The sequence below is a fragment of the Clarias gariepinus genome, chromosome 9 (assembly GCF_024256425.1).
Source record: "Clarias gariepinus isolate MV-2021 ecotype Netherlands chromosome 9, CGAR_prim_01v2, whole genome shotgun sequence".
Classification (NCBI taxonomy): Eukaryota; Metazoa; Chordata; class Actinopteri; order Siluriformes; family Clariidae; genus Clarias; species Clarias gariepinus.
In genome coordinates, this window is record NC_071108.1 from 28,739,312 (window position 1) to 28,754,693 (window position 15,382).

Consider the following 15,382-nt stretch of genomic DNA (forward strand, 5'->3'; position numbering starts at 1 on the left):
CACTTTAGTCCAATGTGGCATTAGCGCAATCTAAAAGTAAGAGCATCAGATATGATATCAGATATATCAGATACAGATATGTAGCTTTACGAGGAATTTGACGACCTTTCTCTAAGCAGCAGAACTTTATTTTTCCATTATAGAACACATTTTAAAACCAAAGTAACACATGTTCTATTCACATTCTGCCAACTAATATTACTGGACAAGCATGAGTAACTCATGTCCTGAACACAGATGATATCCTGTCATGTAAACTAAAACAGGATATGGGGTCACTCATATGACCTTTGTCTTGTCTCATAATGGCTGCGCTGCACGAATTACCCTTTGCAATATTTCACTTTAAAACAAAGTGGACATTGTTAAAAAAAAAAGTGAGGTTAGCGTCTTCTGTCTGTATTAGGTTGTTTGTCAGCAAAATTTTGGGCATTTCTTATAACCTTAAGGCTATTTGTCAGAATGCTGTACAGGGCATTATCTCTGGGATGAGTATTTTTAGAAGAAAATAAAAATCTTTGTGAAAGCAGGTTTATTTTTTACAAATCTTTTTCCTGGGAGTGTCAGATCAAGCCTTTATGAAAAATGTTGCGGCACGGTTGTAGTAATAAATATGGAGGTTCTTTAGAAACAAGTACAGCATGCATATGTATAAGAATTGAGTACAAACATTTCTACATTATAATGTAAGATTGAATGTAATGTTCATAAATACATGTGTAAGTTACTGTGAATATTTACATGTGTACAGTGATTGATGATTATGCAAAAGAAACACATTGTTAAAGACATGGCAGTAATTCACAAGGTGTGAGATGTGTAGGTTGTAGTCAGATTATCAAATCCAGTCGATTAAAGGATGTTGAGCAGAAGCCTATGTGACTGACATCTGACCTAGACCTAGAGAGGAGGAAGATGGAGAGGTATAGTATGAATAATCAGAGCATTTACTGCTGTTCACAACATTCTTCCTGTTCTTAACCATTAGCCATATAAACAAAAGAGTAGCATAATTGCAATTAATAACTTATCAAAATTTCGGTAATTTGGTGGATTTTTTTCTGCATGTCTGTGGGATAAAACCAGAGTACCCGGAGTAAACCTGTCGTTTAAAATGAGTTGGTCCTATAGAAATGAGTGCATTGTAAGCCTGTCCTGGGATTTGGACAGCAGCTGGAACTATTGTAAGAGATTTCGTGATAAAAAAAAAAATGAAGGTTAGAAATACCATGTGTCTAAATCCATGGCTTGTCTTTGAAGTTGATGAAATCTCTGTTGGAAAAGAAAAAATGTAATTAAAGCTGTGGGATTTAACTATAAGATGGACAGAACAAAATTGCTAAAAGAACGTTCTTATAATGACTTGAATAATTAATTTATTTAATGGATTTCTGACACATTTCTACCGAAGCGCAATATTTTGGAATATCAGACACAGTAGTTTGGTCATCTATATGAGATGAAGACTCATGGTTTAACATTAGTGTGTATGTAGAAGATTCTACATGATCGCGATCATGACCTTTAAAGCTCTGAAGTTGAGTTTATATATATGTATATATATATATAAATAAACACATTTGGCCACCAAAGACCTCAGAACGTCTTACCTTTTTGTGTACAAAGCAAGAGACGGTGATTAACAGGAATATTCCGCCGCTCACTGCTAACACGATGAAGCCCAGTTTATAGAAGCTTGAATTAGCTGATTCTTGCTCATTGTGTCCCAGCATCAAAAGTTTGGCCTCTGAATAATCAAATATACACATTACTTTAATCAAACTGTTTTCTTCTTACTGTGGAAACGATAACGTTAAAAGGACGCATTAATATAAAGGTGACTTTTTTTTCCTCTTGCTTCTGAGAATCCGATAGCATGGTGTGGTATACCGTGCCAAAACATCAAGTGTATACCTGTGCTGTGTGTAGTGGGCGGCTCAGTAATGACCGCAGTTGTGTAGTTGCTGTATTCCATTGAGCAGCTCCAGTCCACAGATGTGTGTGTTTGTGTGATGAGCTGTAGGTAAATATCCAGTACCTCCTTGGCTCTCTGTAAGGCTTGAACAGGGAAGTCTGTAAACTGCTTCAGAAACACCACCGGGTCCTCCTGGAGGAAAAGGAATGTCACATATACCTTACAGCACAGTGAAATTATAAAAAAAAAAATTTTTGCATATCCCAGTTAGGAAGCTGGGGTTAGAGCACAGGATGAGCCAGGTTAAAGCGCCACTGGAGCAGATGGGGTTAAGGGCCTTGGTCAAAGCCTCAACAGTAGCAATTTATCGCTGCTGTGGCTTAAACCCCCAACCTTCCGATCCGTAATCCAGTAACCCACAGGCTTAACCATTTAAGCCACCACTGCCCTAATCATCACTGTCCAAATCATTTGAAAGGAACACGACTGCCCAGATCATTTGAATGGAGCAAATGCTTTAAAGAAAGCTGTTTGTCCATGAATGATTCATCCTTGAAAGTCGCCAAATCGCGGATGAGAACTCTGTCTGTTTGAGCCATTAAAGGAGTTCCTGGGAGGCCAGCATTTGAGACGTAAAGCAGACAGTCCGATCATGGTGGCATACTGAGAAAACGTTCTACCTTGATGGAAACCGAGCATTACCGACATGCTGGGATAAGTGCATTAGTGTGGCAGGGGATTATATAGAGAAATAAAGAAATAGTTTTCACTCTTGACTGTTATTCTGCCCAATCAAAATCCCTGTTTAACTTGAACGCCCCTTACATATGAACTCTTTTTTTTATGTAAAACCAGGCCATAAGGCTATCCAAAAAAACAAAAAAACAGTCTGTGTTGACCAGTGTTGGGTGGTTAGAGTTAGAGTACTTGAATAACTTTTTTGATGTAACAAGTAATCTAACGCGTTAGGTCTGCCATTTAAGTACTCAGTTATTTAGTAATCACAAAGGAGTTTTCATTTTCTGCAATGGAAAAGTACTCGAACTAGTTACTTTTATCAAAAAGTAACGCTGTAATGTAACTGATTACTTTTTAATGGCAGTAATTTTGTAATGTAATTAGTTACTTTAAAAAGTAACGTCTCCAAACACTGGTGTTGACTTTCATGACTGTTTTTCCCCCCAAAGTGAGTTCATTACTGCCTTCATGCATGATGTAACTATAGCAAAACTCATTTTGAATGTCCCAGCCTGCACTACACACATTAGTTTTTATTAGTCATCTTAATTAGTGTTTAAAGATAACTAAAATCTCACACTTAGACAATTTGACCCAAATTGTTAAGGCTGCAAATACAGAGTGCTGCTCCAGGCAAAATAAGAAATAATTAAAATTTAAACAAGTTTCTTATTAGATCAGAAATGGATAAAATTATGTACAGTGAATGTGATCAATTGACTTTATATTAAATAATAATGATTTTTGAGAACATGATCAAATCATCTTTGGTGTACGAAAACAAACTGGTTTAATGTAATCTTTCATATTATATGCATTTGAATAAAAAAAAAATCAACAACCTTTTATTGTTCACACAAATTTCCGACATGTTTAGCTTGAGCTTAAAATTGCCTTTTTTTTCATAATTATGTCAAACTTGTTGAGATTTTGGTGCTCAGGAGACAATGGTGGATAGAGCAACGGTAAACACAAGATGAAATTCAGATTACACCACGACTCTTTGAGGTCATTTTTTTGTTTGGAGTGAACCCATTTAATTGTGTGGGCGTTGTAGGTGGTGAACCAGTGCATTGGTGGTTCGGGGACAGTTTTTGGGAACATGATGCAATCTGTACATTCCTGTTACAGCGTCCATTTCTCCTCTGTTGAAAGTTGGAAATAAAAATGTTATTCTGTATTTTAAGAACATAGTATTACTTATAAGACTTAAAAGTCTGTAACTAGATGATGATTAATCTCTTCCCTTCATTTCCACATGGGAAGGGAATTCCATAAAGTACTTTGTACAGTAGTTTAAGGATTATATTTCCTTTTACAAACAAAATTCCCCGAGCCACAGCATTCGACACTACTGATGGTTTGACCGATCTGCCAAAACATTTAAAGATCATTTAAACAAAGTTAAAATCAAATATTTTATGTTCCTTTAACCAGAGTTTTTTTTTTTTTAATAATTAGATTATGATGAATGTCCATAATTTCTTTGCTGCTTATTCCCACACTGCTTATGTAATTATGTCAGTATGTTTCCTGAAAACTTTTGAATAACAGTAAAAGAGTTTTTGGTTATGGTTTGGATTTAAACAATTATTTGTAAAAGAGTTTTAATTAGTGCCGACTTCTGTGAGAACGACATTTTTCCCTAAGGGTGTGCAAACTTTTGCATTCATCTGCATGTAAACAGTCACACGAACTAACCTCGAGTTCTTCGTTAAGAGGTGGCACACAGCGCTGCGAGTAGATGTTGTGGATCTGGTTCTGCAGAGAGCGGACTGACAGATCGTTCTCCGAGCCTGAGGCGTATCTGAAGTGGACACTTAACAAGTCCAGCACACGTGGCAGAGCCGCCTTTACATAACACTCTGAGCTCTGAAAGATGGACAGACATTTTTAGTCAATACCAAGATACTGTAAATTTGTACCTAAGAACTACAGTAGTGTAACCATAAACACTCTCATGTGTGCATTCTAGGACCCTTATTCACATTATGACCACGAACACAGTTAATAAAGTTATTAAAGCCTTCTTTAACGAAGAATGGTAGGGCTTCTGAGACTGAGACTGATACCTCACAGGTGCCTATGATTGGGTGTGGGTGGTTCTCTTTGCTCTCTGCCAATTGTTAGTAGAATATCTCTTCAGTGGATATGCACTGCATGCAATGCATGCCTTTAGCTTTGATTACAGCACGCAATCAGCCAGGAGTCTAATTCCTTTATTAATAAGGGAAACTCGGTGTGATAACCTGGTCATTCAGTACATTTAGGTCATCTGATGACTTAATTTTTTTTTGCCACATAATATTTCTAAGCATAGACGTGACCAATTGAAGCAACCCCAAATCAAAAATAACTCTGCCTCCAGAGGCTTGTACATGGCCACTATGCATGATGGATATAAGAGGACCTTCAGAAACTATTGTACCAGTTTTGATTCAGTAATTTCACATTTACTTGATGCAGATGTTCAATAAACCCAGGCAGTGTATAATTCCCTAATCAGAACTTAAATTAGTTTAATGTGTATAGTCGTACCAGATGTCTCTTCTCGATGAATATGTAGGATATTGAGCAGCCATTCCTCAATTGATTATTGATCTGAAAAACAGTGAAAATATTTGCTGACATCAGCATTTCTTTATTACTTTGTGCAAATATCTTTAATAACCCTTTATTTCTTTATAGTAAATTAAATTTAATGCTGTCTTTAAATTGTAACAAACATGGAGACAAATAGCTTATTGTGACAGGCTGCAAAGTGTCTAAAGATAGGACTTAAAAATTGGTTGTTTGTGTAACAACCTCAGCAGCAACCTAATTTCCCCTCTCATCCACTCAAGGTTAGCATCATCACTGTACTAATCACAAGCCTGATCATCTGTCATCATCTGCACTTGTTTCTCACTGGTTCATGCCTTAAGTTAGATTTTTTTATGCTTGAATGGTTTATAGGTCACTGCATGGCTTAACAAACAAAAAACATTCCCCTGAAACTGCTCAGTCCAGTCAGTAAAGGGGTTGGACTGAAAATGTTAAAGTAAAATATATAAAATATAAAGATATGAGGTGTGGCTCAATACTTTCGCACTATACCCTATTGTGAACACATGATAAAGCACAGAGTATTGAAAGCAGACATTATCGCAACAAGCATTGATGAGCCTTGCATTATGTTTATAATAAGTGTGCCTCCTGGTATTTAATGAATTTTTGCTGATACAACCAATCTACAACCAATATATATATATATATACCCTCAGAAATGTTGGTATATAAACCAAGTGTATTTAGACTTTTTTAAGTACATTCGTTAGGTAGGTGTGCATTTGCGAATTGACTTGTGCATGAGGATGAATATTTTAGCAATAAATATAAAAACAAAATAAGGTCCACTCACTAGATAATTCATCTGGACCTGGTGGTCTTTGGTTATGGAGTGCCTGCATGGTCCAGGGATTTCCATCATAGACAAAGGAATATACAGTAGCACAAGAACACACACACTCTTCACCTGCACATATGCAACAAAACAATCACTCATCGAAATGAATTTCATTTTATGCAGTAAAATAAAAACATGCCTCATTTTAAGAGAGCTATAATGCATTGTTATCTTCTTATTAAAGAAGGCAAGGCAAGTTTATTTGTATAGCACATTTCATACACAATGGTAATTTAATGCTTCATTTAATTTTTTACATAAAAGAGAAGATGAAATAGAAAATAATAGCAATAAAACTTTTTAAATAATTAAAAAAATTATTTAAAATAAAAATAAAATCAGTTTGGAATTAAACTTTTAAAGTATTTTAGAATGGGAATTACTACTCTTTGTTTAATTTTAAAGCATTCCTGTGACAGTTGTTTTGTCAGAACATTTTCCAATTTTAATGTGCTATAGCAACCAACAAATTTAAAGTGCAAAACCACTTAATTAATACTTTTGCCTGTAGTACTGACTTATCCCCATCCTAATGATACAATTTCTTTCATTCATCTTTGCAAATGCTTAATATGTATTAAATTGCATGTGAATGTCATTTGTGTTGAATAATAAAACACAGCTATGGGATTAAAATCTAGCATACGAAGAAAACCTTCTACCTTGATGGTAGTAAATTAGTGTAGCCGGTTTTCTCCGTATGCTGAAGCCATGATTGGACTGCCTATTTCATATCTGAAACGCTGGCCTCCCAGGAACTCCTTTAATGGACCAAAAATGTGGAAATGGCTTGGAGCGAGGTCAGGACTGTGGCAATAACTTCCAGCTGAATCCTTGTAATGTGCAAGTTGTGTTTATGAATGATTGTGTGTACTGTACAGTTCCCACAGACAGATATGTCTCTTCCGCAGGTTATTCCTGGATTTTTTAAAGATCAGCTTAACATTCAGGAGAACGACCTCAGTGGACTTCAAGCCACCTCTGCCAGGATCATCATTTATGGACATACAGCGTTAAAACGTTTGCACCATTCAAAAGCTTCACTGATCCAAAGGGTCTCATAATCATATAGTGTTTAAAGTCTTTTATAAAGGTCAGTGGGTTTCCAAGAGAAAGTCCCAGTTTGACTTGAACGCCCTCATACAATGATATTTGGAGCTCCAGCCCCAGCTGAAGAGAAGAAGTTGACCATTGTGTTGGCACACGGATGAAATCAAGACAACGTCGATAAAATTCTTCAGCAGCAGCCAATTTTTTGGTAAATTAGGATCTGTTTATTGATGACAGTTGAAAGACAATGATTTTTTTTATATATAAGTCTGAATGTGATGAGTGAATACTGAGCACTGTATGTAACTTATCATAAACCCCCATCATAAACGAATATGCATTCTTCCACGACCTGTTTTTTTTTTTCTCTTTTTTCTTTTTTATGTCATACAATACAAAAATACACAATTTTGTGTGTAAGTTTTATATCCCCTGTAACCTACCAGCTGGTCAAGTTGATCTAGCGGCTTGACCAGCTCAAATTGTGTTTTTGCAGCTGGTAGCTGGTCAGTTCAAGCTTGATTTCTTTAGTGGGGCACGAGGGGTATAATACAATGTAAGCAGATAACTGTGGGTTGAACCAGTGATACAAAAACCACAAGTTTCCACCACTGACCAGAAACAAGTGTAAGAAAGTTGCAACAGTAACAGAGCTTGTGCTTGTGTGTCATTGCAAAACCACAAGCTAAAACAGTCCAACACTGATGGTTTTCCCAGATCTGATTTATTTGCAGATGATGGATTTCTATGCGGATATGGTAAAAATACTGAAACCTTTACTCGGGAGAAAGTGTCATAATTTATCTAAATAAATACTCAAATAAAGGGAAATATTAGCTGAGGGCAATATACATAATTATTCTGATAATACAAAAAGCTGTGTACCATCCACCGCAATTACTGTACTTTATTTAGTAAAGTATGATGTGTCATACTTTTTAAAATTAGTTTTTGTTATAATATAGTCATTATAATTAATATTATGGCTTTTCAACCAAAGATACATGCATTTTACTGCAGATGTAATAATGAGGCAATTTAGGTACCTTACCTGCCTCTCCCTTTCTTTCTATTGTAGTTAATAAGTAAACCTGTGCAGCTTGTAATGATACAGAGAACCCGTCCTGTGTGACATGTCTTTAAGAAGTCACGTGGCAGAGCATTACATCTTGGAATTACAAAGCAATAGACTTGGGGACTCATTTAAAAATTATTAATTAAACATTTCTCATAGAGAACTCAACCATATCAATGACAATAGGTTTTATTATTCTTATTCTTATTATTCTTATTCTGCTTATTATTATTATTATTATTATTATTATTATTATTATTATTATACTTCTTCTTCTACTACTACTACTACTACTAATAATAATAATAAAACATCTGAATTTGTTGTTTTTATACATAATGATAATGTCTAAAAACCAGCGTGCTGATATACACCTGTCTTTGCCTTGTATGTCTCATAGAAATGTCCATGTAATATTTAAATTTCCCAGGTTAAAGAGTAAACAATGAGTTACTCTATTCTTATGCCTCGTTTCACAGTTTTTAAGTCATCATTAAATTCTGATCTCTATGAGGTCACACACATACACATACCTGGCTTTGGTGGAGAATGTGAGCAGAGGTGTGAAGGGTCATCATGGATCCAGCAGGTGAAAGTTACATTCTTCATTAAGATACATTTGAGCACATTAAAGGCTTGTTGAGTTTCAGGTCAAATAAGAGACAAGTGTTTGATTTCTTAAGGCTCAGAGTAATTGATTGGTAAAGTTTTAGTCCATATGTGAGCAGAGCAGGGCAGAGTTACAATCCAGAGATGGAGGACAACAATTTCTGTCACTTCACTTCTCTCCTCCTTGTTTTTGTGCCCCCCTTTCTGCTCTCTCTCTCTCTCTCTCTCTCTCTCTCTCTCTCTCTTGATCTGTGCCCCTTCAAAACTTCTATCATGGAGATTATAGAAATTGTTGGGAATTTTTAAGTTATTATAATGTCAATGTTTAACCAGTCTAGGAATCTTGTTATTAATAGTGGAAAGATTTATGCATTCGTTATAAACAGCTGAATAACAGTAATATCAGCTGTAATCATCACAGGTTGACATTAATGTGCTTATTCACATACGGAGTCATTTCTGTAGGAACAATTCTGTCATTCACTTCACATAATGATAAATAATGTACGTAGCAAACATAATTGATTATATAATGACACTTGGAAAGGTTTGTTTAACATTTGTAAAAGCTGAGTAGTGGAACACTGGATATGAGTGTACATTGTCAAGTGCTTGGTAACAGTACAAATTAAGGAACGATGGATTGTTCCTAGAATACAACGTTTTGTATTTCCAATAGGAAATAATTTATTAGGTTTTTCCCTACCATGACATGCTTTCTTTGCTATTATTAACCTCAAAAGACATAGATATAAAGAAAAAGACATTTGTAATTCTTTACTAAATAAAATAATGTAAAAGTTGACCAATATGTGTAATAGAAGAAGAATAAAACACTTCAAATGTACCGTTATTAGGAAAGAATTAACCTTAGGGTGGTAAAAGGATCTTTTTGTGTCACCTGCCTGTAAAGCATAGGAAACACATACTGTAGTGATCACTATTTGTCATCTCAAGTTGACATTTTCATCATCGTCCGTCATCGTCACAATTCGTCCTAAACCGGTCATGAGAATTTGACTAAAGAATCTTCATTAGAAAGCATTGACGTGTATTAACTTTTAATTTCATTTTTTTTATTTTTGTTTTGTCTAGTACCATCCAATATACTATAATCTGAAGTCATGTAGCTACATGGTAATGAACTTTTTTGTTGTTTGAAGTAGACTACAGCTGAATGTGTGTTTCGAGGAAGAACCTTTTAACTTATTCTTCTCAATATACAAAAAAATAAATCACAGTAGAAATCACGGCTATACTTAATAGTGAAAGGAAGAAACAATTTCCACAGACAATGTGACAAGAACAGATTGAGAGAGAACAGATGTGTGGAAATAAGAACAACTGCTTGTTAGTGAGGCTAATAAAACAAAAATCCTAATGTGGCCTAATGATTGTGCCGAGTGATGGGCAGATCAGGGTGGCACATCTAGAGGCAGTGTTATGATCTGGGGTTGTTTTAGTTGGTCAGGTCCAGGCTCAGAAATGTCATGTGGCAATAAAATAAAGTCAGCTGATGATCCAGAACGACCAGGTTATCACATGATAACACATCGTTTTTCTTCTGGTGGCACAGGGATATTCCAGGGCTTAAACTGTAAAAGAGTGGTTCTGGGAGCATGAAAAATCATTTTTATACATTTTAATTTTTAATTTTATTTTTTTTATTGCATTAATATAAAGAAATCAGTAACTTCCAGGAATTTTTGTTCCTATAAACAGTTTTTTTTTTTTTTTTTTTTTTTAAAAAGCTGACATGCTAAATTAAATTGACATAATTCCTTTCCTGAGATATATGATATGGAAGAACATTGGATGAACAATGTCTAAGATATATTCACATGCTAAATATAACTAAACCTCCATTCTGTGGGCAATTTCCTGGAAATGTAGTAGTATAATTTTTTTTTTTTGCAATCTCATTCCAAAGATCCAAATATCTGTTCTGACCTTTTAGTGTTTATGCCGAAGTACAACTGAGAGGACAATGGAAGGATGTGTTGAAATATTTGCTGATGCATGTAAAAAGCAACCGCATTACAAGGTGCTGTTTTCATTGCTTACCAGCTGCCCATTCCAGTGGATTTTCCCAAGCAAACAGAACAACCACATTCACGATGTTTTTATGGCTTTGCTGAGTTTGTCACTGAAACCACTAGAACAAAAAAGACATACATGCAGTGCAAATCTCTGGCACTGTGGAGATGAACTCGACCTCTTCTGAATGTGGTTTCGGTTTTCATTTGTGATTAAGAGAGGACATTATGTGTGTCTTCATGGAAGAGGGTGTCTTTCCTGTCATTGTTCATGATGAGAAGACCTTTAACATTTGTTATTGTATCTCATACTGCAAAAGCAGAGGAAGACCTTTGCAACTTTCAACAGATATAATAAATATGAGAAACTAAAAGACATAAAATAAACCTTTTGTTAGTCATCTCTTTCACCTTTTAGACTCGATATTGCTTTGATTTTGATTTTGCATGTGCTGTCATTGTGTACTTCGTAAAAAATGCTCAAGAAATCATGTTATTATTATACAAAATTTTATTTTGCCGTGCATTTGAAGTATTTATTGAAATTAAACATTTGTTTTTTTACTTACCTACTTTCAAGTCGTTTCAAAATTGTTTTATAAATAAATTTTAGTCCTGCAAGTACTTGTGACAAAACCCAAAGGCGTCTGCAAGTGATTCAATCAATGCTATACTGTACATCAAATCAATGGGCTCGATTTACAATTAATCATTTCAGTTCAATATTAATAAAAAATAATAAGAGGAAACATGCCAAATCATCATATGCTGTGAAATCTGAGTTATTTGTGTGTAACTAAATATGTAGCCTATAAGAAGCTGAACTGCAGTAAAAGTGTTTTAATGTGCTGGAGTAAGCAACGATGTGTGTTCTTTGCCTCCCTAGAAGGCATAAACTTCATCTAATTTTAAAAGGCAAGCTTTACTAATTTGCTACCATTAACTTTCTAGATCCAACTAAGCCTGTTTTCTTTGCTAATGGCAAGTTAGACTTGCATTAATTCCAGGCTTAAAATTGGATTAGGAAGCAATTTAAGTTCTAGCTAATGGTAATTATTTGTTATTTACATGATGCTTTCCTTCTGATTAATTCTGTAGCAACCTGTAAAATGTTACTCATGTAAATTTAAAGAGATTCATAATTACTTTTTTTACTCCTGACACTGACAGTGCCATGGAAAGATACCATGAGGCAGATAAGGCAAATGTGATAAAGAGGCTGCGAAATGCTGAACAACGAGGCTGGGGAGCAACAGATCCGTGGCCAAGCTCTGCACCACACCATCAAAGAGACATCAGAGGCCGCTCAGCGCTGTAGTCAATGGCTGTGGATTAGGAGAAAAGATAGCAGCTTGGAACGATCGCAAGATATCGGTCCCCTGTACCCTGTATCTGAAGCAGCAAACTCAAGCACAGCTGTATGGGTTAACAGAGAAGAAGCAGAGAGCCCCAACAACACAAAACAAATCAAGGAGGCAGATGGAGATACAACTCCTGGTATAACAGAGAAGGCAGTTATAAAAGCAGGCCAGGAAAGTATCAGAACATGAAAAGAAGGGAATTAACTTGCTCCAGGAGAACATCAGGAGCCAACTGACATCCCTAAGGAAAGCAGAAAGGCTAAGGCCAGCTCAGGAAAAGAAAGATCGGGCAAGAACTAACTTCTTCAAAGACCCCTTCAAAATGTGTGAAATTCCTCTTCATTAAGAAGGAAGCAGGTACTCTGAAGACCACAAAGCAGGCCGTGAGGGAGCACCTTGAAAAAACACACTCAGATCCACAGAGACATTAAGCACTCAGAATACTAAATGGATGTGAGCCCTCTTAAATGGAAGGAAGTAGAGAAGATCTTGAGACAAGCAAGAGCATCATCAGCTCCTGGCACCAGTGGTGTCCCATATAAAGTGTATAAGAATGCCCCTGATGTTCTTTGTATACTCTGGAAACTGATGAGGGTGGTATGGGTTAAACAATACCCAATGCCTGGTGTAGGGCAGAAGGCATACTGACTCCTAAAGAGAAGGAATCTTGTAACATCAGCCAAAACTGGCCATAAGTCTACTCAATGTTGAAGGCAAAATCTTCTTCAGCGTCATGGCCCAGAGGGTGACCAGCTACCTGATGAAAAATAAGCATGTGAATACAACAGTTCAAAGGGTGAAAAGCACGATCTGCATGTCTTCTTCCTTGACCTTGCAAATGCAGTTAGTTTAGTTCCCCACAGCATCATCTGAACGGCCTTCAACTTCTTCAGCACACTGGAACCCATCACAGTTTGATCAAGACCTACTTTCATGATCTGCAATTCTGTTTTGCTACACCTGACTTTACCACCACATGACAGAGACTTGGCATCATGAAATGGGTATCATGGCAGGTTGCACTATATCTCCACTAGTTTTCACCATAAATGAAAAAAAAAATGCACTCAATAATTGGACCAATTAGAAAACATACACTATATTACATGACTTATATGTATGATAAAATGCCTATTAAGTGTTTATTTCATAAAATATTTCATTGTTATCAAACCATTTGGGAGACACACTTATCCCAAGCAACTAACATTTTTTATCTCATTATACTGTACATCAATACATTTGAATGAAAAACACATACTTTGATTGGTTTATAGAATAGTTATTGTGGTTGAGTGTCCATGAAACATGTTACTTCCAACTTATGTTATAGAATGCAAGTCTCTTTTCTCTCTTGGAGTTAATAAGCCAAAAAAAAAGGCCATGTTCCCATTCAGGAAAATGTAGTTTTAGCTTACATTAACTGTGACAAAGCAGTGTCACTGGAGACTTCTTAGAAATGCAACATAATGAGAAGCAATAATGGTGTTAATTAGTCTCTTTATAGAAAGCTCTGTTCAATTAAATCACAATCAAATGACTCAGGTTCTCTCTTTATTAATTCAGTAAAGCACATAAAACATAGTATAACACAATATTCAACTGATTGAACTCATTAAATACACTTAAATGAATAAAGCAGAAAAGCGTATGATAACAAAAGAGATGGAACAATGCAGTAGAAAAAAAAAACAAGAACAAAATGTAAAATAAGGAGCATATAAAAAGCACTACCGAAAAGCCTGTGCTAGGGTGAGCCGAGGTTTATAGTGATGTCTGGGCCGCTTTAAAAGGCAAACTAGCAATGGAAAGGAACTTATTAAAATAAGACGCTCACAGATATATGTAAGGTCTGTAAAGGTCCTGAAGGTCCTGAATGTTGGAATTGAATCTATGCTTTATAAAGTCACTTAGATTGGATTCGTTGGATTGCTGTGGTTGTATATTATAAACGTTTTACAACTTGATTTAAATCACTCAAAGGTTTTGGGCTCAGTTACTTGGCAAAGTGTTAACTAACCTGTCTGAAAAGGGTATACATATGAGTAGGACAAGTTGGTTGGACTTTCCTTTTGACACTTTACAAATGAGTTTTAATACAATGCCCGGCAAAACACACATCAATAAGTACAACTATATGTGCAATTTTAGATGCTGTCCCAGACACTGTCATGTGGTGAGAACAAGAAAATGCTGACAAGCAACTGCTACCAAAAATAGGCTGAAAAGTTTTTTGATTTATTTTCTGAGTGCTCAGTTTGGGCCAAAACTGATCTCTTAAATTGTGAGACTTTCTTTTGCAGCACTACACTGTCTATAAAAAAAAAAGAGTTTCAGTGGACATGTCATGACTAGAACAAAGACAACCGAAGTCATTTTCATGCTTTAATGGACCTATTGTCTTCACTTGTATCCATTGTTCTTTAAATATTCCGTCACTTGGCACAGGGTTTTAATCTGGAGGAAACCTATAGTGTTTATATTTAATCACTTGGCAGACACTTTTGTCCAAGCCTGATTACAGGACAAGAATTTTCCAATTACAAAGTTTTCTGTCCCAAAGGATTCCTATTTTTAAAGACTTTACAGCTTTGCTTGTCAAATGCTTTGATTAAGTGACATGTGCATTATACAGGTCTCTGTAAATTAATTGTTAAAATGAGTGCATTAATAGAAGCATGCGATTTGAATTATGATTAGTACTACTGTGTTGTAAAAAATGAAATAAAAAATCTAAGACCTTCAGACCAAGTGTAGTGGAGAAATATTAGCTCTGCGGTATAAAACCAGCATGTGTCAAGTAAAAACGTGGTATGCTATTGTATGGTGGGATGTAGTATTGTGTGGTATAATATAGTACAGTATGGTATGGCTTGGTAAGTTCTAATGATGTGGTACGGTGTGATATAGTAGGGTGTGGCATGCTATGCTATGATGTGGTATAGTAAGATGTGGTAGAAATGTATAATATAGTGTGGTTGAGTATGGTGTGTATGGTGTCAGAGGGTAGAGTGTGGTATAATATTGGTTTAGTGTGGTGTGGTGTGGCGTCATATTGTTGAGTGTGGTATGATATGGTGTAGTTTAGTATGGTGTAATATAGTGTGGTGTATTGTGTCATATGGTGGAATGTTGTATGATATAGTGTGGTGT

The 15,382-nt window shown here is 35.7% G+C and overlaps 1 protein-coding gene across 1 annotated transcript; it reads right to left on the minus strand.

Annotated features, from left to right (window-relative positions):
* Nucleotides 1-515: 515 nt before the first annotated feature.
* csf1b (colony stimulating factor 1b (macrophage)) lies at nucleotides 516-8,981 on the minus strand. The gene is made up of 8 exons (XM_053503853.1): nucleotides 8,757-8,981; nucleotides 6,054-6,167; nucleotides 5,192-5,254; nucleotides 4,355-4,525; nucleotides 1,915-2,107; nucleotides 1,611-1,747; nucleotides 1,229-1,272; nucleotides 516-900 (listed from the first exon to the last, which is right to left on the minus strand). Exons 1-8 carry the CDS (start codon nucleotides 8,799-8,801, stop codon nucleotides 831-833), a joined length of 837 nt encoding a protein of 278 aa, XP_053359828.1. The 5' UTR covers nucleotides 8,802-8,981; the 3' UTR covers nucleotides 516-830.
* Between the last annotated feature and the right edge of the window lie 6,401 nt (nucleotides 8,982-15,382).